The following is a 24163-nucleotide window of genomic DNA, read 5'->3' as shown; positions in this document are numbered from 1 at the left end:
TCTTGTTTATTTTGTGGTTAGATTTATCTAGTTCAGAGAGGGGGAGGTTGAGGTCCCCCACTAGTATAGATTTGCTGTCTATTTCTTCCTGTAACTCCCTGAACTTGTCCTATAAGAATCTGGATGCTATACCATTTTTGGTGCATATATGTTTAGTAATGATATCACTTCACTGACTATGGTGCCTTTTAGCAGGATGTAGTTTCCTTCCTTATCACTTTTGATGGGATCTACTTTTGCTGTTGCTTTGTCTGAGATCAGGATTGCTAACCCCTGCTTTTTTTTTTTACTACAGCTGAAGCATAATATATTTTGCCCCAGCCTTTTACATTTTCCCTATACGTGTCACTCTTTTTCAAATGTGTTTCCTGTAAACAACATATTGTAGGATTATGGTTTTTAATCCATTCTGCTATATGCTTCAGTTTTATGGGAGAGTTCATCTCATTTACCTTTATAGTTATGATTACTATCTGTGTCTTTTTTTCCATCCTTTCCCCCCCCATTTATGCTTTTCTTTCTCCTTTCTCCTTTTCCCCCCTTACTGGTGTCTTGCTTTTGACCAAATATAGACTATTTGGGAAAATAGATGAAGAAGCAAACTTACCAAATTCTTTTTATGATACAATTATGGTGCTGATACCTAAACCCAGAAGAGTCAAAACAGAGAAAGAAAATTATAGACCAATTTCTCTAATGAATATAGATGTAAATATTTTAAACAAAATATTAGCAAATAGATTACAGCAACTTATCACACGAATAATACACTATGACCAGGTAAGATTTATACCAGGAATGCAGGGCTGGTATGAGGAAAACTGTCAGCATAATTCATCATAACAAAACCAAAACTAACAGAAACCACATGATCATCTCAATAGATGCAGAAAAAGCTTTTGACAAAATACAACACCCATTCCTATGAAAAACACTAGAGAGCATAGGTATAAATGGACTCTTACTTAAAATAATAAATAGCATCTATCTAAAACCTTCAGCAAGCATAATATGTCATGGGGACAAGCTAGAAGCACTTCCAATAAGATCGGGGGTGGACAAGGATGTCCATTATCACCACTGTTGTTCAATATTGTACTGGAAACGTTAGCTTTAACAATAAGAGAAGAAAAAGACATTGAAGGCATTAAAATAGGTAAAGAAGAAATAAAGCTATCCCTCTTTGCAGATGACATGTTGTTATACTTAGAGAATCACAGAGAATCAAGTAAAAAACTCCTTGAAATAATAAATAACTTTAGCAAAGTTGCAGGCTATAAAATAAACCCATATAAATCATCAGCCTTTCCATATATTACCAACAAAGCCCAACAGCAAGAGATAGAAAGAGAAATTCCATTTAAACGTACTGTAGACATTAAAAAATATTTAGGAGTCTACCTCCCGAAACAAACCCAGGAACTCTATGAACACAATTACAAAACCCTATTCATGCAAATAAAATCAGATCTAAATAATTGGTAAAATATAAATTGCTCATGGGTAGGGTGAGCTAATATAATAAGTATGAGTATTCTACCTAAGCCAATTTACTTTTCCAGTGCCATACCAATCAAACTACCAAAAAACTATTTTATAGAGTTAGAAAAAATAATAACGAGATTCATTTGGAAGAACAAAAGGTACAGAATATCAAGAGAACTAATGAAAAGAAATGTAGGGGAAGGTGGCCTAGCCATTCCAGATCTTAATTGCATTATGAAGCAGCAATCTTCAAAACTGCTTGGTACTGGCTAAGAAATAGAGTGGTGGATCCATGGAATAGGTTAAATATGCAAGACACAGCAGTCAATGACTATAGTAATCTATTATTTGATAAACCTAAAGACACCAGCTTCTGGGATAAAAACCCACTCTTTAAAAAAAAACTGCTGGGAAAACTGAAAAAGAATATGGCAGAAATTAAACATAGATCAAAATCTCACACCATATGCCAAAATAAAGTCAAAATGGGTTCATGATTTAGATGTAAAGGCTGATACTATAAGCAAACTGGGAGAGCAAGGAATAGTTTACCTGTCAGTTCTATGGAGAGCAGAAGAATTCATGACCAAACAGGAGATGGAGAACATTACGAAAAGCAAAATAGATAATTTTGATTACATTAAATTGAAAAGTTTTTGCACAAACAAAGCCAGTGCAACTAAGATTAGACAGAAGGTAGAAAATTGGGGAAGAGTTTTTACAACCAGACTGTCTGATACGGGCCTCATTTCTAAAATATATAGAGAATTAAGTCAAATTTATAAGAATACATGTCATTCCCCAATTGATAAATGGTCAAAGGATATGAACAGACAGTTCTCAGATGAAGAAATTAAAGCCATCTATAGTCACATGAAAAAATGTCTAAATCACTATTGATTAGAGAAATGCAAATCAAAACAACTCTGAGGTACCATATAACACCTCTCAGAATGGCCAACGTGACAAAACAGGAAAATGATAAATGTTGGAAAAGATGTGGGAAAATTGGAACATTAATACACTGTTGGCGGAGTTGTGAAATGATTCAACCATTTTGGAGAGCAATTTGGAACTATGCCCAAAGGGCTATAAAAATGTGCATACCCTTTGACCAAGCAATAGCACTTCTAGGGCTATATCCCAAAGAGATCACACAAATGGAAAAAGGACCTACATATACAAAAATATTCATAGCAGTTCTTTTTGTAGTGGCAAAGAATTAAAAATTGAGAAGATGCCCATCAATTGGGGAATGGCTGAGCAAGTTGTGGTACATGAATGTGATGGAATACTATTGTGCTATAAGAAATGATGAACAGGCTGAATTCAGAAAAACCTGGAAAGACTTGTATGGTCTGACGCTGAGTGAATTGAGCAGAACTAAGAGAACGTTGTACACAGTAACAGTCATGTTGCATGATGACTAATATTTATAAACTTAACCCTTCCTGGCAATACAAGGATCTAAGAAATCTCCAGAAGCCTTGTGATTGAAAATGCTATCCACACCCAAAGAAACATCTATGGAAGCTGAATTACTAATTTTTTTCCTCTTCTGTTGAGTTTTGTTTCCCCTTTCTGATGGTTCCTCCTATTGGTTTTAATTTCTACTTATAACATCACTAATGTGAAAATTTGTTTAATATGAATGTAAATGTATTGCCTATATCAGATTATGCACTGTCTTGGGAGGGTAGTGGGGAGGAAGGAGCAGAAAAATTTTAAGCTCAAAAGCATATGGAAGTGATTATTGATAAATCAATACAAATTAATAAATAAAACAAAAGTGATGGAGAAAAATTAAATAACAGCATAAACTTAAAGGTATATTTTGGATAAATTGTTTTGAAGAGCTGGTTGTTAAAAAAAATTACCTTAACTTTTATGCCTCCACCAGAATGAATGTATAAAGTTTATGAGTAGAAGTGAAACTGATACTGGAAAGTATGGGTGAGAATAAGGTAAATGTTTAAGACAAAAACAAGTTGCAATATCTCTACTAGGTCTTAGAAATATGAAAGAACTTCCAGGTACAAAAATATTTGAAACAGTTCTTTTTGTGATGGTAAAGAAGTAGAAACTAATAGGATGTCCATCAATTGGTGAATGGCTGGATAAGCTATGGTGTATGACTGTGATGGAATACTATTGTGCTACAAGAAATGATGAAGTAGTTTGCACAATGGATAGAGCACCAGCTCTGGATTCAGGAGGACCTGAGTTCAAATCTGGACTCAGACACATAACACTTACTAGCTGTGTGACCCTGGACAAGTCACTTAACCTCATTGCCTAGCCAAAAAAAAAAAAAGAAAAAGAAAAAGAAAAAAGAAATGATGAAACATGGTTTCAGAAAAACACTGGAAAGACATGGATTGATGCAAAGTAAGTAAAACTAGGAAAATATTGTACACAGTAAAAATAATATTATAACAATAATCATTTGGGAAAGACTTAGCAAGTCCAATCAATACAATGATCCATGGCAGTTCCAAAGGAATCATGATGAGCAATGTTATCCATCACCAAATAAACAACTGGTAGTCTCTGAGTGCAGATTGAAGGATATTAGTTTTCTTGCTTTTTGCTACATGGATAATATGGAAATATATTTTGCATATATATATACATACATGTATATATTTATATGCATATGTGTGTATGTGTGTGTGTATATGGTATTGACTATCACAATTCTTGCCTTTTCAATGAGTGGGTAAGGGGGTGTGTTGAGGGAGAGTGTTTGGAACTGAAAATTAAAATTAAAATTAAAAAATAAAATAATTTTTTTTTAGTGATTGACCAAGCATTCCTGAGAGTATAGCACAAGGGAAGAGACTAGATCTGTAGTACAACATTGGAAAATATGGTTAAGGGTAATGGAACTAAAAGTAGTGGTCAGTGGTGGATAGGGAATAAAATTTGTAAGTCAAAAACTAGTCTCAATTTTAAATAGGTATCACTTATTAAGTTAAAAAAATTCCATTTATTCCTATGATTGCCAGATTTTTAATAGAAAAATATGATGGATTTTGTCAAAAGTCTTTTAGCATATATTTGTATAATCATGATTGTCATATCATATTATTTTCCTTTTTATTTTTTGTATTAATACATATTTATGGAATAAAACAAGCATTTCCATAACATAATACGATATAATAAAAAAAATGATTGTACATGAAACTGAAAAGCTACTAAATGCAACTTTCTATGCCTTTGAAATATACAACAAAAATATTATTTAAATTTCTTTCTTTTTTTCTACCCTCCCTTCACCCTGCACTAAAGATAGCTACAATTAGACACAAATAGGTATATGGGTATATGGAAACAGATAGATAGAGAGATATATAAAATTATTCTATACATACTTCTATTTATCAGTTCTTTCTCCGGATGCAGATAATGTCTTGCTTCCTACGTCCTTTGTAGTTAATTTGGATATTTATAATAGTGAAAATAACTTTTTCACTCAAAGTCATTTTCAAAACAATATTGCTATTACAGTATACAATGTTCTCTTGGTTCTACTCAATTTGCTCTTCATTATTTCAAGCAAGTCTTTACATGTTTTTTTTTTAAGATCATTGAGCTCCTCATTTCTTATGGCACAGTAGTATTCCTTCACAATCATAAACCACAACTTCTTCAGTCATTCCCCAATTGATGGACATCCCTGTAATTTCCAGTTCTTTGCCACCACAAACAGAGCTGGTACAAACATTTTAGAGCATAGAAGTTCTTTTTTCCGTTTTCCCTAATCAGCTTTGGAAATAGACCAAGTAGTGTTATTGTTGGGTCGAAAGGCATAGACATTATAATAGATTTTTGGGCACAATATAGCTCTCCAAATGGTTGGATCGGTTCACAATTCCACCAACAATGAATTAGTGTCACAATTTTCCCATGTCCCCTACAACATTTGTCACTTTTCCCTTGAATCATTTTAGCCAGTCTGGCAGAAGTAAAATGATATTGCAAGGTTGTTTCAATTTGCATTTCTAATTAATAATTATTTGGAGCATTTTTTATATGACTATAAACTGTTTTGATTTCTTCATTTGAAAATTGCCTGTTCATATCTTTTGACCTTTTTTCAACTGGGGAATGATTCATATTCCTAGAGATTTGACCAATTTCTTTGTATATTTTGATATGAGACCTTTATCTGTTAAACTATCTATAAAATGTCATTTCCCAATTTTCTACTATCCTGCTGATATTGGCAACATTTGTTTTATTTGTACAAAACCTTTTTAATTTAATGTAATCAAAACTATCCATTTTATCCCTCATTCTGCTCTCTATCTCTTGTTTACTGATAAATTGATCATCAATCTATTGGTCTGAAAAGAAATTTGTTCCATGCTCTTCTAATTTTCTTATGATATCTCCTCTTATAGGGGAGACATGACATAGGTCACGTATCCATTTTGACCTTATCTTGGTAAATGGTGTAAGACATTGGTCTATGGGGCAGTTAGGTGGTGCATTGGATAAAGCACTGGCCCTGGAGTCAGGAGGGCCTGAGTTCAAATCTGGACTCAAACACATAACACTCACTAGCTGTGTGACTCTGAGCAAGTCACTTAACCCCAATTGCTTCACCAAAAAAAAAAAAAAAAAAGACATTGATCTATCCCCAGTTTCTGCCATACTGCTTTCCAGTTTTCCCCACAAGTTTTAACACATAATGAGTTTTTAATCCAAAATCTTAAGTCTTTACACTTGTCAAATATGTGATTATTATGTTTCTTTACAGCTGTAAATTGTATTTCTACTCTGTTCCATTGATCTATCTTTCTGTTTCTTAGCCAGTACCAGACAATTTTGGTAATTACTGTCTTATAATATTTTGTAAGATCTAGTACTGCTAATCCTCTTTCCTTTCCTTTTTTTTTCATTATTTTCTTGGATATCCTAGACTTGTTGCTTTCCCAAAAGAATTTTGTTATTATTTTTTCCAATTTCATAAAAAAATGGTAATTTATTGGGATGGCATTGAATATGCAATTTGAATATGAATATGTAAATTAGGTAAATTGGGTAAAATTGGCATTTTTCTTTTATTGCTCTTGCCTACCAATGAACAATTCATATCTCTCCAATTATATAAATCTGATTTTATTTGCATAAAAGGTTTTTCATAATTCTATTACATAGCTCCTGGATTTGTATTGGCAGGTGTATTCTTAGGTATTCTGTGCTGTCTAGAGTTACTTTAAATGGGATGTTTTGTATTATCTCTTCTTGAAGAGTTTTTATGTGGGACATATAAGAATGCTGATGATTCATGTGGATTTACTTTATACCCTGCTACTTCGCTAAAATTATTAATCGTTCAAATTACTTTTTAGTTTAGTCTTTGGGATTTTCCAAGTATATCATCATATCATCTACAAAAGAGAAAATTTTATTAACTCATTCCTTATTCTAATCCTTTTTTTTTCTTCTCTTATTGCTATTGCTATAATTTCCAATACAGTATTGAATAATATTGGTGACAGTGGGCATATTTGTTTCACGCCTGATCTTACTGGGAAAGTTTCTTGTTTATCCCCACTACAATTAATGTTTGTCGATAGTTTTAGTAAATGTTTGCCAAGTTAAGGAAAAATTAATTTATACCAATTTTTACAAGTGCTTTTAATAAAAATGACTGTTGTATTTCATCAAAAGCTTTTTCTGTATGATATAATTGTATGGCTTTTTTGCCTTTATTATTGATGTAATCAATTATGTTAATAGTATTTATGTGTTAAACCATTATTTCATTCCTGATATACATCCCACTTGACCATAATGTATAATCTTTGTAACATATTGTTGTAATATTTTAGCTAATTTTTTATTTAGGATTTTTGCATACATATTCATTAATGAAATTGATCTATAATTTTCTTTTTCTGTTTTTACTCTTCCTGGTTTAGGACTCAATATCATATTTGTTTCACAAAAGGAATTTGGCAGGATACTTTCTTTGTCTATTATTCCAAAAATTATTTAATATTAGAATTAGAAGATCTTTAAATGTTTGATACAATTCACTTGTAAATCTGGTGCTTTTCTCTTAGGAAATAAATTTATAATCTGTTCAATTTATTTTTCTAAAATAAGTCTATTTAGATATTCCTTTGAATCTCCTGGTAATTCAAGCAATTTAAATTTTTGTAAATATTCTTCCATTTCACTTAAATTGTAAAAGGAATTGGCATATAATTGGGCAAAATAACTCCTTATAATTGCTTTAATTTCATACTCACTAATGGCATAGTCACCCATTTTATTTTTGATACAAGCGATTTGGCTTTCTTCTCTCTTTTTTAATCAAATTAAACAATTAGATATTAAATTTGTTTTTTTTTCATAAAACCCATGCCTAGTTTTATTTATTAATTCAATGTTTTTTACTCAAAATTTTATTAATCTCATCTTTAATTTTTAGGATTTCTAATTCTGTGTTTAATTAGGGATTTTTAATTTGTTCTTTTTCCAGTTTTTTTTATTGCATATCCAATTCATTAGTCTGTTCTTTCTCTATTTTCTTGATGTAAGTATTTAGAGATACACATTTTCCTCTAATGACTGTTTTTGCTGTATCCTATAGGTTTTTAGATGAGGTCTCGTCATTGTTATTCTCTTTCATGATACTATTGATTATTTCTATGATCTGTTCTTTCACCTACTTATTCTTTAAGATTAGGTTGTTTAATCTTCAATTAGTTTTTAATCTAGGTTTCTTGGTCCCTTATAATTTTATTGCATTATTATCTGAAAAGAATATTTTTAGTGTTTTTGTTTTTCTGCTTTTAGCTACAATAATTTTATGTAGTAATATATGGTAAATCTTTGTAAATATATCATGAACCACTGAGAAAAAGGTGTATTCCTTTCTATTCCCAATTAGTTGTCTCCAAATATATTTATATCTAGCTTATCTAGAATTCTATTCATTATCTTAATTCCTTTCATATTTATTTTTTGTTATATTTATCTAGCTCTGAGGGGTGGTAGATTAATGCCCCTACTATTGTGGTACTACTATCTGTCTCCACCTGAAATTCATTTAACTTCTCTTTTAAAAATTTAGATGCTATAGTATTTGGTGCATATAGGTTCAGTATTGATATTGATTCATTGTCTATGGTACCTTTTAGCAACATGTAGTTACTCTGTCTGTTTTATAAATCTATCTTAACTATAACTTTGCCTGAGATCATAATTGTTATTCTTGCCTTTTTTACATCAGCTGAAGCATAATAAATTCTACCCCTGCTCTCTATTTTAACTTTGTGTATATCTCTGATTCTTAAATGTATTTCTTGTAAACAACACATTGTCAGATTCTTATCTTTAATCCATTCAGCCATACACTTCTGTCTTACGGGTGAGTTTATCTCATTCACATTCAAAGTTAAAATTACTATTTGTGAATTTCCCTCCATCTTATTTTTGGTCCTTATTTTCTTTGTCAGCCTCTCCTTTTACCCTATCCCTGTTTCCTTATCTTCTCCCTTTACCCTCTTATTACTTACTTACCCACCTCCCTAAAAGTCCCTCCCTGTCACCCTGTCACCCAGTTTTCTCAATCTCTAGAACTTTAGAAGACTTCTAGACTTCTTCAGATATATATGTTATTTTCTCTTCAACTCAGAGGAGAATCAGGTTCCAACATTGCCAGCCCTCCACCCCCACCTCTTCTTTATTAGTTCTTCCTTTCATGTCACTTTTTCCTTTTTTTCTTTTTTTTATATATTTGCCCACTCATTTCCAGTCCTCAACATTCACCTCCACAGGATCCTGAGTTCCAAACCTTCTCCCCATGTCTCCCTCCCCCCACCCCAAGACAGCATGCAACCCAACACAGGCTCCACATATGGATCCATATTGATCCTACTTTCACATTAGTCATGCTTCAAAGAAGAACCATAACCAATGGGAGAAACCACAAGAAAGAAGAAACAAACAACAAAAAAAAAGGTGTGTGTGTGAGAAAGAGAGAGAGAGAGAGGGACGGAGGGAGAGCAAATAATATGCCAATATGCCTAGATCTGCATTCAGACTCCACAGTTCTTCTTCTGGAGGTGGATAGCATTCTCCATCATGAGTCCCCTGGAGTTGTCCTGGATATTTGTCATGCCCCTTTTTTCTGAGAAAATTGCTCCTTTTTTAGTTTAACTACCCAATTTTGTTTTGTAGAATCACCCCTCTTACACAACTCAGCCCCAACCTTTCTTTCAAACTACCTTAGTAATGATGACTATTTTAAGAATACTGATAACATTTTCATATGTCATAAGTAAATAGTTGGAGCTTAATCAGTGCCTTATAAATAGTCTTTAAATTTTTTCCTTGTGTTTCTTCTGGATATTTTATTTCAAATTTTCCATTACATTCTGATCTTTTTGTTACAAATACCTGAAAGCTTCCAGTTCATTGAATGTCCTATTTTCCCATTAGAATTATGCTCAACTTTACTGGGTAAATTATTTTTTGATGCAATCAAGCTCCTTTGCTCTTTGAAATATAAGGTTCCAAGACCTACAGTCTTTTAGTGTAGAAGCTGTTAGGTTTTGAGAAATTCTGACTGTTTTCCTACAGTATTTTTTTTTCTTCTTGCTTGAAATATTTTCTTCTTAACCTGGGAATTTTGAAATTTGTCTATGATGTTATTTTAAGTGTTCTTCTTGGAATGTCTTTCAGATGGTAAATGGTAGATTTCTTTCTATTTCTACTTTGCCCTCCTGTTCTAGAGTTTCAGGGCAATTTTCCTTAATAATTTCTTATAATATTGCATCCAGATTATTTTTTCCTCCTAACTTTCAAGTAGTCTGACAATTCTTAAATTGTCTCTCTTTTTTTCCAGTTTTATTATCTCTTGGTGTTTTATAATGCCATTTGATTCTATTTGCCCAATTCCAGTTTTCAAGACTGATTTTCGTCCTTAAGATTTTGTATCTCTTTTTCCAATTGGTTAACTTTCTTTTCATAATTTTCTTGAGTTGCTTTTTTTTCCCTAATTTTTCCTCATTCTCTCTTCTGTGACTTTTGAATTCTTTTGAAGTTCTTCCAAGAATTCCTTTTGGGCTTGTGATCATTACACATTACTCTTTGAAGTAGCAATAGCTTTTTCTACCTCACTATGAACCTAGATATTCTTTTACACCACAGTAGCTATCAATGATAGAGTCCTTTTTCCTTTGTTTACTCATTTTTATTTTTAATTTGTTTTATTATTGGCAGCTTAATATTATTATCAAGTTTTTATCTCTTGTTGTTGGTAACATTGCCCAAGGCCTCAGATCATCTCTACTGTTATTTTTTTAAACTCCATCAGAGGGGTTAACCTCGAAGACTCCTCTCCTCTTTCCTTAAGCCACTGTTAGGGCCCCAGTCATGCTGTATGGAAAATTATCTTGCTCCCTCCAGTACTACTCTTACCGGGCTTGCGTTTTCTCTTCCTTGCTCACAGCCACGGATCACATGTGGTCAGCAGAGCTAGGCCTGCCTTCCTGAAGCAGCAAGGGGTCCTTCAGTCTTCCTCCACTCAGCAGGGAGTTGCTCCTTAGATGAAAATCTGTGAGGTAAAAGTTCATGAAGTGAAAATTCCTGAGGTTGTGAGGTGAAAGTTCGCAAGGTGAGATTTCTTGAGGCCATGAAGGAGGTGAAAGTTGAGATGAAATTTCTGAAGGTCTAGTCAGCTTCCCACAGGGCCTGCTATTTGTTGATTCGGTGGGGTCAGCCTAGTGATGTTTACACTTCACTCAGATCTAACCTCAGGTCCTGAAGATTTTCTGAGGGCCTCTTAAGATTTCATTCCTTATATTATTAACCATATTTACAGAATTCTTTTTGTTGAACCAAACCTGCCTTCCAGGTATGAAACCTATCTAGTCATAGTCTGTGAACTTTTTAATGTGGTGTTGTAGCCAAGTTGCTAGTAGTTCATTTAAAATATTTTCACTGATGTTCACCAGGGATAGTGGTGTGTAGTTGATCCTCAGTTGATATGTAGTTGTACATTGGTCTGTATTGCTCTTTCTTTGTTTTTTTTTTCCTCTCTTCTCAGGGAATTATGATTCTTGTTATTTCTGTCTATTCCTTTTTTAAAGTCAATCATTTCATTCTGTATAGATCTATTTGATATTCTTATTTTTTGTACTTTCTCTACCAAATTCCTTTTACTTCACTAAATTTTGGTCTAAATCTAGCATTGTCAAGTCTCTGATTCTTTAGGGGGGGGTTCTTCTTTGTACTCCATTTGTAGCCTTTTCTGGGCAGAGTGTGAATTCAGACTAAGTAACTGCCTTGAGGAATGTAGACTGTGATTGTATATTTACTTATGATTCTCTTCTACTTCTTGTATTTTTATACTCTTCAATAAGAGCTGTGATTCCTGACCTAAACTAATTTCAGAATTCTTCTTTAGAATACCTAAAGGGTCATGTTGTTAATTACATAATCTCTGAGGAGTTTGCAAGATTCTCTTTTTCATCAGGTAATTTTGATTCATATCCAAAGTACTTTTTTCAAGGTACTATTTCTTGAGGAAGTTCTACTCATGCTACCTAATTGACTCTACTTAACTGTCTCTCTAGTCTACTGTACCTTCCCACCAGGTTTCTTGCCCACCTACTTTGGGTTAATACTTCTTTAAATCCTATTCTCTTGATTGGTGAGTCATTTGGCAGGATTGTTGAGGGTGTTTCAGCCATGCTACTCACTTCTTTCCCTCTTCAGGCCCCATACATTGGAGAATGGCTGAACAAGATATGGAGACCTTATTTCTAGATGTCCTTGATATTTTTTCTTCCTCTATTAGAATGTAAGAATCTTGGGTTTAGGAACTTTATTATTCTTTTTGAGGAGAGGGCACTTTATCTATCTATCTATCTATCTATCTATCTATCTATCTATCTGTCTGTCTGTCTATCTACCTATCTATGTCTATTGTCTTCCTCAATGAACTTTAAGTTTTTTGAGAACAAGGACTGTCTTTGGCCTTACTTTTAATCTCCAGGGCGAGCACTAAACTTGTGACATAACATGTGCTTAATAAATGGTTATTGACTGACATACTAACCTTCCCTTCACCTAAAGGTAGTGAAACCATTTGTGTAGCCTTTTTGGGTAGAGTGTGAATTCAGGCTGAGTTACTGCTTTGGGGAAAATAGACTGACATAAGATGCTTTAGACTTTAGAGGTCATCATGTCCAACTTCCTCATTTGAAAATAAGAAATCTCAGGTCAAAAGAGATTAAGCCACTTTTACTTGCCCAGGGAAATATAAATATTTTTCAAGATTTGAACACAAGACTGCTTGTACAGTGATCTATGAATTGTTAAGATGGCATAGGTAGGGGAAAGACATGACCATCATAATGATGAGTGAAAGCAAAGACATGAAAATGTGAAGGCACAATATGTGTTAGTAGAGAAACAACACAACAATCCTGAGAGCAGCTTTTGACTAAACTTATTTATTGTTGCTCAGGGAATTAATCAGCGCTCCATACATTCTTCGGATGGTACAGTTGCCCTAAGTCAACGAGCTGGTGTCATAATTTCACTGTAAATAATAACCACTTGCAGGATGGGTCTACATTATATTAAAAATATATGGTTGTTGGGGACAGCTATGTGATGCAGTGGATAAAGTACCAGTCCTGGAGTCAGGAGGACCTGAGTTCAAATTCAGCCTCGGACACTTGACACTTACTATCTGTGTGACCCTGGGCAAGTCACTTAACCCCATTGCCTGACCAAAAAATATATATATATATTTATAGATAGATATATAGATATAGATATAGATAGATATATGTATCTATATATAGATATACAGATATATGTGTGTGTATATATGTATATATGCATATGTATATATACACACACACACATATACATATATATATATATATATGATTGGTTCATTCCATTTAGTATAACCTTATGTCTAAGGAAATGTTTTTCTGTGGAGCATTATTTTAGTGCTATATCTACCCCTTTTAGGCAACCTCTTGTGTTATCACACACAAATAACAATCCAAAGATCTATTTCTTAGCTTTTTTATGTTTTTAAGGATGGGCATTTCTTTCTTTGGAAAAATGTCCTCTGAACTATCTTGCCAATGGCAACTGTGACCTTCTGGTTCCTCTGTCTATGGATGATAGGCCAACTGTTGCTCAAAGACAACGTACTGGCATTGTGGCATCATGGTGATGCCAAGGTGTAGGGGGAGATAGATGGCCACAAAGTAGTCACAGGACATGGTCACTATCAATCAAATTCTGTTGCTATAAAATAGAGAAAGAAGAACACCTGAGCAGTGCAGCCAAGGAGGGAGATGAATCAACTGCCAGTCAAGGAGTTTACAATTAATTTATGAAGCATGACTGAGATCTTGCAGATATTCAGTTGAAGTAAGTCATTTAGAAAAAAATACATAGGAGAGTTAAGGTGTGGAGTAGTAACAAATGCAACAATGGTTAAAACATTCCCCATCGGAGATTCCAGGAAAATCAGCAGAAATAACACTGCATGTAAGATCTGAATCTCTTGTATGTCATGTGACCATGAATAAACCATTAAGATAAGATTAAACTCTCCTTTCTACCTTTGTGGACCATAGAATTTAATAGCTGCTTAAGTCATACTCTCAGATATGACTCACATGATAAACTGCATGATAATTATAATGACGGGTGCTTTTAAGGTTGCAAAATTAAGTTCTTTTACTATCTGAGAGAAAAGGTCATGTGGAGGAGAGAGACAACCATTTAATGAAGGACCCCAGCAATGCTGACTTCACTACCAGCTCAGCAATTTCCATGGACTTCATTAGCTCCTTACCAGCGTCATTGCCCTTTGTAGACACCTCCTCTTTCAGTTTCCTTTATGTTTTGGCTTCTTTTATTAGAGTGAAATATACTGGAGTTGGCTGAATTGATTGTGTTTGTATCTCTAAATCTTTATTTTTTTCAAATGATAATTTTTATGTTTTATTTTTTCCAATTACATGTAATAAAAGTTTAGGTTAATATGCATTTTATTTTATTTTTCATTTCTGAAATAAAACAAGCATTTCCATGATAGTACAATAAAAATGACTATTGCATATGAAGCTGCAAATCTACTATGCACAACTTGCTGTTCCTTTCAAATATACAACAAAATTTTCATATATTTTTTTCTTTTTTTCTTCCCTACCCCTCCCCTCATATATGGCTACCATTAGACACAAAAAAGTGAGTGTGTGTGTATGTGTGTGTGTAATTATTTTATACATATTTCAATTTAACAGTTTTATCTCTGGATGCAGATAGCATCTTTCTTCATATGCCCTTTATAGTTAATTTGAGTATTTATAATAGAAAAAAATATATTCATTTAAAGTCATTCCTAAAACAGTGTTGTTGTTACTGTATACAATGTTCTCTTACTATGACCAAGGAGTATAGGTATTTTAGTAACTCTTGGGCATAATTACAAATTGCTCTCCAAAATGGTGAACCATTTGACAATTCTACAAACAATGAATTAGTTTCCCAATTTTTCCACATCCTCTCCAAGATTTGTCACTTTCCACTTCTTTCACTTTAGCCAATCTGGTAGAGATGAAATGATATCTCTAGGTTGTTTTAATCTGCATTTTTCTAGTCAATAATGATTTAGACTCTTTTATATGACTATAAATTGTTTTTATTTTTTCATTGGAAAACTGCCTCCTTTGACTATCAGTTGTGAAATGACTTGTATTCTTAGAGATTTGACAAAGTTCTAATTACTCTTTGTGAATTTCTCTCCATCTTATTTTTACTCACTATGTTCCCTCTCAGCCTCTCTTTTTATCTTGTCCCTGTTACCTTATCTTTCCCCCTTACCTTCTTATTCCTTATTTTACCCACCCATTTAAAATTCCCTCCCTTAAATTCTCCTCCTACCCTCTCAATCTCATTCTATGTGCCCCTTTGAAAAGTCCAATTTCCACCCTATCTCCCAATTTTCTTACCCCTCTAGAAGTTCATAAGTTTTCTAAACCTCTTCAGATGTACACTTTCTTTCCTCTTCAACCCAGAAGAGAGTAAGGTTCCAACATTATCAGTCTTCCACCCCCACCTACTTCCTCTGTCTTAATTTTTCCTTTCATGCTCCATTTTTACAAGATAATTGTTCCTTTTTACCTTTTCATACCCAATTTTGTTTTTTAGGATCTCCCCATCATACAAAATTCAGTCACAAACTTTCTTTCAAATTAATTGTAACAATAATTTTAGCATTTTTTTAAATTTTGTGCTCCAAATTCCCTCACTGACTCCACTCCTCCTCAGCCACTCCTTGAAAAGGCAAGCAATTTGATATAAATTATACATGTACAGTAATGAAAAACTTATTTCCATATTAGCAATGTTGCAAAAGAAAACACAAAATTTTCCACAAAAACAAAAGAAACAAAACAAGATAAAGGAAGTAAAAAATGCATGGTTTGATCTGCATTTGTGCTCTATCAGTTCTAGCTCTGCAGGTAGATAGTACTTTTCCTTATAATTATTAGTCAATGAGTTGCTGAGAATAGTAAGTCATTCACACTGGATCACCTTACAATATTACTATTACTGTGTACAATGCTCTCCTGCTTCTGCTCACTTCACTTTCCAGCAGTTCATATAAGTTTTCACAGGTTTTTCTGAAACCATCTTGCTCATCACTTCTTATATCACAATGCTGGGACAAAGAGAATGTACAGTTTTACAGCCCTTTGGACATAGTTCCAAGTTACTCTTCCTCATGGTAAGACTAGTTCACAACTCCACCCGTGTCCCAATTTTTCCATAACCACTTCAATATTTATCATTTTCCTTTTCTGTCATATTAGTAAATCTGATAAATGTTAGGTGATTCCTCAGAGTCATTTTCTCTAATCAATAGTAACCATTTGTCAATTAGGGAATGACTTCCATTCTTATAAATTTGACTCATTTCTCTACACATTTGAGAAATGAGGCTTTTAACAGACACTTGCTGTAAATTTTTTCACCTACTCTCCTGCTTTCCTTCTAATCTTGGTTAGATTGGTTTGGATTAAGTATTTTTTTAAATGTAACATAATTAAAATTATTCATTTTACATCCTGTAATGCTCTCTACTTCATTTGGTCATAAATTCTTTCCTTATGCATAGATCTAACAGGTAAAATATTCCATGCTCCCATAATTTGCTTGTGATATCACCTTTTATGTCTAGATCATGTACCCATTTTTACTTTATCTTGCTATATGATGTGAGATGTTGCTCTATACCTAGTTTCTGGCCAAATACTGGCCAATTTTTCCCAGCAATTTTTGTTAAAAAGTGAATTATTATCTCAAAACCTGGGAACAATGCAGCCACTCCCATTGCTCACTCTTGGCTTTCCAGGGTGCACCCTGCACTGCACTGCACTCTAGGTCTGACCATCACCCTAGTGGAAAAGAAATTTCCTGCCCCCCTCCTAAGTTGTCTCGGGCTGGAAATTTCTCTTCCATGATCTTTTATTGGTTATGCCCCTCTAGAATTCAATTTTATGCCTCATTTTAAAGTTTTTTGAAGGGAAAATTGGCGGGAGCTCAGGTGAGTTCCTGCCTTTACTTTGCTATCACTAGCTCTTTAGAAGACAGAAAAATGACCACTTAATAAATGCTTTTTCTATGTCCAATAATTCATCTATCTATTCACCTCTCTCTCCCTCTCTCTCTCCTCCAGCTTTTCATTTAACAAATTTTATATTAATTGTCTCCTAAGAAAGAGATGCTATGGTAGGTGGTAAGTAAATATAAAGTTAAATAAAAGAAAGCTTCTGTTCTCAAGAAGCTTGAAATTAATATACAATAATTTATGAAGCACTTTCTATGTGCAAAAAAACCTGTGATAGGGATATAAAGGCAAAAATGAAAGTCTTTGCCATCAAAGAGTTAGCTAGGTCTTAATCAGTACCAATAAATAATTCCCTAAGGTGGTTGCATTTTTTTTCAATTTCATAGTAGATATTCCCCTTGGACTAGAGCCAATTAACATTTTTACATAATTGTGACATCAAACAGTTTCAATTGAAATGCATATGATTATTTCAAGAGCACCATTGTTTTTATCAATTGACCTAACTACATGTTATTAGAAAGGGAACAGAAAAACCACCAGGAGTGATAAGGAACTTAAAATTCTAGATCTAAGAGAAGACAAAATATAATAAGCACATAAAAAAGAAACATAATGTATAAAAGTAGGCATAATGAAGATTAATTCCAACTTGAGGGATGAGGAAAGATTTTGTGCAAAATCATAACATCAAAATTGAAATGAAGGGACTATAGTGGTCATCAAGCCCAACATCCTCATTTTACAAATGAGCAAACTTAAGAACAAAGAGTGTAAGTCCCATTTAGGGAATTAGATCATACACGCACATGTGTGCACACACACATACATGTATGTGTATGTATATGTTTGTATATGCATATGTGTGTATGCACATAGATATATTTGGAAGGATGAATACTTCTTAAACATGCAAAGAAGGAGAAGACCATTGTCATCAGGAAGATAAATAGAAGCAAAAGTATGAAAGTGAGAAGGTAAAATTCATATTGTGGGGAGAAACAACTCAACCATACTGATGGCTGCTTTTGGTTAAGCTTATCTACTGTTGTTCTGAGGATCAATGAGTATTCCATTTCTTTTTCTGATGGCATTGTTGCCCAAAGAAAATGGGCTAGTGTCATGATAATGGAACTACAGACAATAACCACTTGTAAGATAGGCCTATGTCACCTAAAATAAGTGATGGATTCATTTATTCCATGGAACGTCTCATCTAAACAACCATTTTAACGGGAAGTTTTGTTTTCGGTAACTTTTCTCCCCATATTAGGCTACCTCATGTATCACCTTGCACATATAATGGGCCAAATATAAGATTTTAGGCTTGTTTATGTTTTCAAGGATGGGAGGAAAATATCTTCTTCATCATCTTGCCCATGGCAGCTGTAACCTTCTGATTTCTCAGGCTGTAGATAATAGGGTTCATCAGTGGAGGAAGTATGGTATAGGCCATTGCAATTAAAAGGTTTTCGATAGGTGATGTGTCTGATGTGTCCTTGAGCACTGCAATCATTACAGAGATGAGAAACAACATGAGAATCATCAACTGAGGGGAGCAGGTTGAAATGGCCTTGTGGCGTCCTTCCACAGAAGGAATCCTGAGCACACTGGAGAAGATGCGAGCATATGATACAATTAAAAAGGCAAAGCAGCATAGCAAAAAACATGAACTTGCTACAATTAATACAAACTCAGTATGAAACACATCAGAGGCTGAGACTTTCAAGACATGAGGGACATCACAGAAAAACTGGTGGATCACATTGGATCCTGAGAAGGGCAGGCGGAACATGTTCCCAGTGTGGACAGCTGAATAGATAAGCCCACTGAGCCATGAGCCAGCTGCTGCCCAGACACACCGTGCTGGCGTCATGATGATGCCATAGTGTAGGGGGTGGCAGATGGCCACATACCGGTCATAGGACATGGCCACAAGCAAAGCAAACTCTGTTGCTGAAAAAAAGAGAAAGAAGAAGATCTGAGCAGCACAGCCAAGGAGGGACAGGGACCGAGTACCAGACAAGGAATTCACAATGAATTTAGGAAGGGTGACTGAGATGGTGCAGATATCCAGGAGGGATAAGTTGCTCAGGAAAAAATACATAGGAGAGTGAAGGTGTGGCTCAGTAATAATGGCAGCAATGGTGAGAAGATTTCCCATCAGGGCAGTCAGGTAAATGAGCAGGAACAGCAGAGCATGTAGGACCTGTAGCTCCCACATGCTGGAAAACTTTATGAGGAGGAATTCTGTGATGACTGAGAAGTTGCCCATACACGCTGGTGATCCGTAATTTAACTAAAATCAAATAACACTATGAGTAGCAGAAACAGTGTTGAAAAGAAAAATGAATTAAAGTATTTATTCATATAAAACTTGAAAACTGTTCTGCCCCAATAAACCTGAACAAAATAAAAATCATACTCTATTTTAAAACCAAAACCAGATGAAGGCAGAGCTTGTAGTAGAAATGATGAGGGTGAGATGCATGCAACCATTCTGGAACAGAGTTTTAAATACTTAGCTCTGCAGATTGTCCATTGTTTAATATTTATGTCATAGTCTTAAACTATAAAGAACATGACACAGTAGGAATGCAACCTCTTCCAAAATATTCCTCATACCTTTGTTTGTTTATTGCCTTTGATAATCTCATCTCTGTAATAAAGCCTTTTTTGCCCTTGCCAAGCATTAGAAGATCCTGAGTTAACAAGTAAACAATTGGGCAGTATTTTACTGCTCAGATGTACTTCCTCATTCTGGCTAAGTCTGTCCACATTGACTTGGCTTTCTGAAAAGTAACCGATGTCTCATTTGTGCCCCTAAATTTGTTGGCTAGCAGAAGCCATTTTGTTCATCAGGCTAACAAATTCCCATCCAAATAAATTCCTTTTTTTATCCCCAGTCACTGTGAATCTTTCTTGTAAATAAGGATAATAAGGATTCTCCTTGTTCTTGTGAGACCATCGTTCCCCTAGTTAGACAAGGTCGAGGCTGAGGCTAGCCCATGTTTCCATCTGGTTCAATGATCAGAAGACAGACCTGGGAACTTGAAAGATCTGAGTTTTTTAGTTAATTTTACCCCTTCCTAGGCTTTTCACCATTAGTGTCACCTCTTGATCTCTCATTTATTGCTTCATGTAGGCATCAGAGCCAACATCTCTAAAATGAGCACTTTGGATGGTGCCAATGAGCTCAACATTTATGATTTCTATAATCTCTGCACACTATTTCTTACTATGAGAAAAGAATCCATTTCCCTGCTCAGTTGCTATGAGGATGAACTACTGCAAGAGCTAATTGACTTTGAAAAGGAATTAGGAATGGTGAAGTGATTTTATTTCTCCAGCCACCTGCTGGAGAGAAGACTATGTCTACTAAAGCAGATGGGGAAGACAGAGATGGAGCTAAAGTAGAGATGGAGATGATAGAGATAGAGAAAGATTAATGTACAGATAGAGAGAAATACACTCATATGCAAACATACATATAAAGAGATGAATGATAGATAAATAAGTGAACATATCGATATATGGATGGATACTCTAGACAACAATAGAGATATTGATGGAGTGACATCCATATATACATATATATGTGTGTATGTATCTATGTATACATGTGTGTTTTACATATATAATCATGCATAAATTATGTCTATATTTCTATATATAAAATAGTGTTCATGTACTCATATATGTGTATATGTATGTATGAAGAGATAGAGAGGTGATAGATAGACAGATAGATACCCATATGATCCTTCCATTTCACTAGAAATACTCTTCCAGACCTCACCCTCTTTCTTGACTTTGTCCCAAAACATGAACTCTCAAATCAACATTAGAATTCGTGCTCCAGCCTTCCAAATATCCCAGCACTTAGTCTCACTGTGCAACCATTTTAACCAAAAACTCAGTGCCCCTAAATTCACTGACCCAGCATAATATTACCTCATGGACTATAGCAGACCTATATACATTCACCTGTAGCAGACCCACACTTATTGACATTCATATTGACACACACTGACAAATACATAAACAGAATATGTACTGCTGTGCTCCAGGCTTCTCTTTACCCCTCTATGGTCAAAAGTGAGAATGAAGTCACAGACCTAACATTCTCAGAGGACAACATGACAAAATACAAATTTAGAGGGTTTGAGCCCATATCAGCAGTCTCTTCATTTTAATTTTCACTGAGAAATGTGTAACATTTGCTTTATTTTCTGAACATGTAAATGTCCACTTTCAAGTAAGAAGAAGCTAGGAGATTTACCATCTTTTTCAATCCATTCAAAAGTGGCCTCCACCTGAAAGAGTTACTGAAGGTCATACACCATCTTTGAAAGCAGCAGGGGAACTGCTGAGACCCTTGGCGAAGTCCATCATCTCTCTTTCCGACTTTCTCTTTCAAATATGATCTTGGGAACAGAAACTCAAAACTGAAAAGAAGCTTAGAGCTCAATTATCCAGGCCCTTTCTTTACAGAGGAAGAATAGAGACATGTAGTGACTGACTCTAGGTTCCCCAGGTTGTAAATGACATAATCGAGGTTGAATAACTGTCTTCTGCTTCCAAATTCAGCACTTCCTCCATTGAAAGGCCAACTCCTCTTTCTTGCAACAAAATAAATTACAGATAAGGGGATGGAGGAAATTAAGAGTAGAAATTATAATAAAAATACAAAGTTCCTGTGTCCTCCAGTTATCTTTACAGTACTCCATCATAAAGATTAAGCTATAGACAAAGTCCAGCAAGGAATTGATCCTGTCCCCAACTTTACTTGTGGTCAGTAACACAAATGATCAATTAGCTGAAAATAGAAGAGGAGTCTATCATCATAGATCAGAAAAATAAATAAGACTCATATTTAAATAACACTCTTGAGATTCCTGAAATATGTTAGATACATCATCTCTGATGAGTCTCAAAATGAGTCTGAGCTACAAAGATAATACTATGCACATGTTATAGGTATGATAATGGGGTGGTTTATCAAGTTTGAGGCTTGCCCATAGTCAAATCACAGTAAGTCAGCAAGCATTTAGTAAATGGCTACTATGTGCCAGACGCTGTGGCAACCACTGGGGTTACAAAGAAAGGCAAAACACAGCCCCTGACCTCAACAAACTCACAGCCAATGGAGAGGAAAAAGCAATTAAATAAGTAAGTATATATATTATATATATATATGTGTAAATTATATATACATGCATATTTACATACATACATAAATTATATATATACATGTATATATATGTGTGTATATATATATATATATATATATGAAATAATTTCAGAGAGAAGTTCATAAGAGCCAGAATAAGAATTTGAACTAAGGTCTTGCTTAATTCCAACCCACCAGCCTATCCACAGTGTGATGCCCAACTACCTCCAAAAAAAAAAAGAAACAATCACTCACACAGGGATAATCCCCATGATTTTGACTTCACACATCAAGCACCTGAGCAAACTAACCAGTCACAAAGGAAAGTAATCATCATCATAATGAAAATACCTGTTATTTATTTTGAAGTATATACTTTCTAGTATGTGTTGTTATTGTCCTTAGGTTCTCCACCTGTTTATAGTTTTGCACATAATCTGGACACTATTTCTTTCCTCACCAATTAATTCCGTTCTCCCTGGAAGACTCAAAAATATGGCCAGGTACTGAAGTCTAAATTTCTCAACCTGTTGGCATTCTGGAGATTTTTGTTGATTCTTTTCTTACAGAACTCAATGAAATATATTGCCCAGTGCCTTTTGGAGAAGGTGCTGTGAAATCACCGGAGTATTCAAGATGAGCATCATCATACCCTGGTTTGTTATCGATGCTCAGACCCATCCCTTGAGAATAATTAGATAGGATATAGTCTCTTGTATAAACAACATGGGGAAAAGTGTTCTCCCTTCTGTCTCATTAAAATATCACACATAAAAGTATTGGCTACTGGGACTCTCTGAGTCTATGACAATCTTAGCCAATAATCAATAAATACTTATTGAATGCCTACTATATATCAGACATTGTGTTAAGTGTAATGAAATGGGGAGAGGAAGATGAAGGGAAACATCACCTAGAAAAAGGCGGTGAGCAAGAAGTACAAGACTGTGCAGTTGGTTGAAAATGAGAAGACTTTGTTGGACTCCTCCATTAAATGGAAAGTTTAGAGGTCATGACTCTGTCCTCCAGTCAAAGGTTCCAATGAAACAGGTAGAGAATAGCAATAAAATGAGAGTAGTGTGGTTGATTTAATCTGACAGGATCATATGACTTCAAGATGAGTTTGTTTTTTTAAATTTTTAGTTCATTTATTCATAATTCTTCATTTACTTTTAAAATTTTATTAGCATTCCTTTCTTGTAGGTCTGTACTCCAAAGAGAATAAAGAAAAGGAAAAGGATTTGTATGTACAAAAATATTTATAGAAGTTTTTTTTGTGCTGGCAAAAAGTTGGAAATTGGGGGGATGCCCATCAATTGAGGAATGGTTGAGCAAGCTGTGGTATGTGATTGTGAAGGAGAACTATTGTGCTATGAGAAATGATGAGGGCAATGGTTTCAGAAAAACGTGGGAAGATTTATATGAACTGCTGCAAAGTGAAGTGAACAGAACCAAGAAATCATTGTAGATAGTAACAGCAATTTTATAATCATGATTAACTGTGAAATACTTAGTTACGCTGTTCAAAACAATGATCCAAGATAATTCCAAATGACTCACAAGGAAAGATACTATCTACCTCCACAGAAATTACCAATGTTCTCTATGTACAAATTGAAATATAACTTGCTCACTTTCTTATTTTTCTTCCTTTTTTTGGAAATGGTTAATATGGATGTATGTCTTATATTATTTCACTGACATAATGGTTAACATATTGGTTGATTTCTTGGTGACCAGGGGATGGGTGTAATAGGGACAATTTAAAACTGATTTTTTCTAATGTTAGATATAAAGAAATTAGAAATATTTTAACTCCTCTGTTTTCGTGATTCTGCTCAGCTCACTCTGCATCAGTTGAGATA

General features: G+C 34.3%; 1 protein-coding gene across 1 annotated transcript; it reads right to left on the bottom strand.

Moving 5' to 3' along the window:
* Positions 1-18464: 18464 nt before the first annotated feature.
* LOC114030863 (olfactory receptor 14I1-like) lies at positions 18465-19400 on the bottom strand. Its single transcript, XM_027845758.1, has one exon. It carries the CDS (start codon positions 19398-19400, stop codon positions 18465-18467), a length of 936 nt encoding a protein of 311 aa, XP_027701559.1.
* Between the last annotated feature and the right edge of the window lie 4763 nt (positions 19401-24163).

The sequence above is a fragment of the Vombatus ursinus genome, unplaced genomic scaffold, assembly GCF_900497805.2.
Source record: "Vombatus ursinus unplaced genomic scaffold, bare-nosed wombat genome assembly UNPS02015018.1, whole genome shotgun sequence".
NCBI classification, from domain to species: domain Eukaryota; kingdom Metazoa; phylum Chordata; class Mammalia; order Diprotodontia; family Vombatidae; genus Vombatus; species Vombatus ursinus.
Note: the sequence above shows the minus strand (reverse complement) of the source record. Positions and strands in the feature narration are given on the sequence as shown.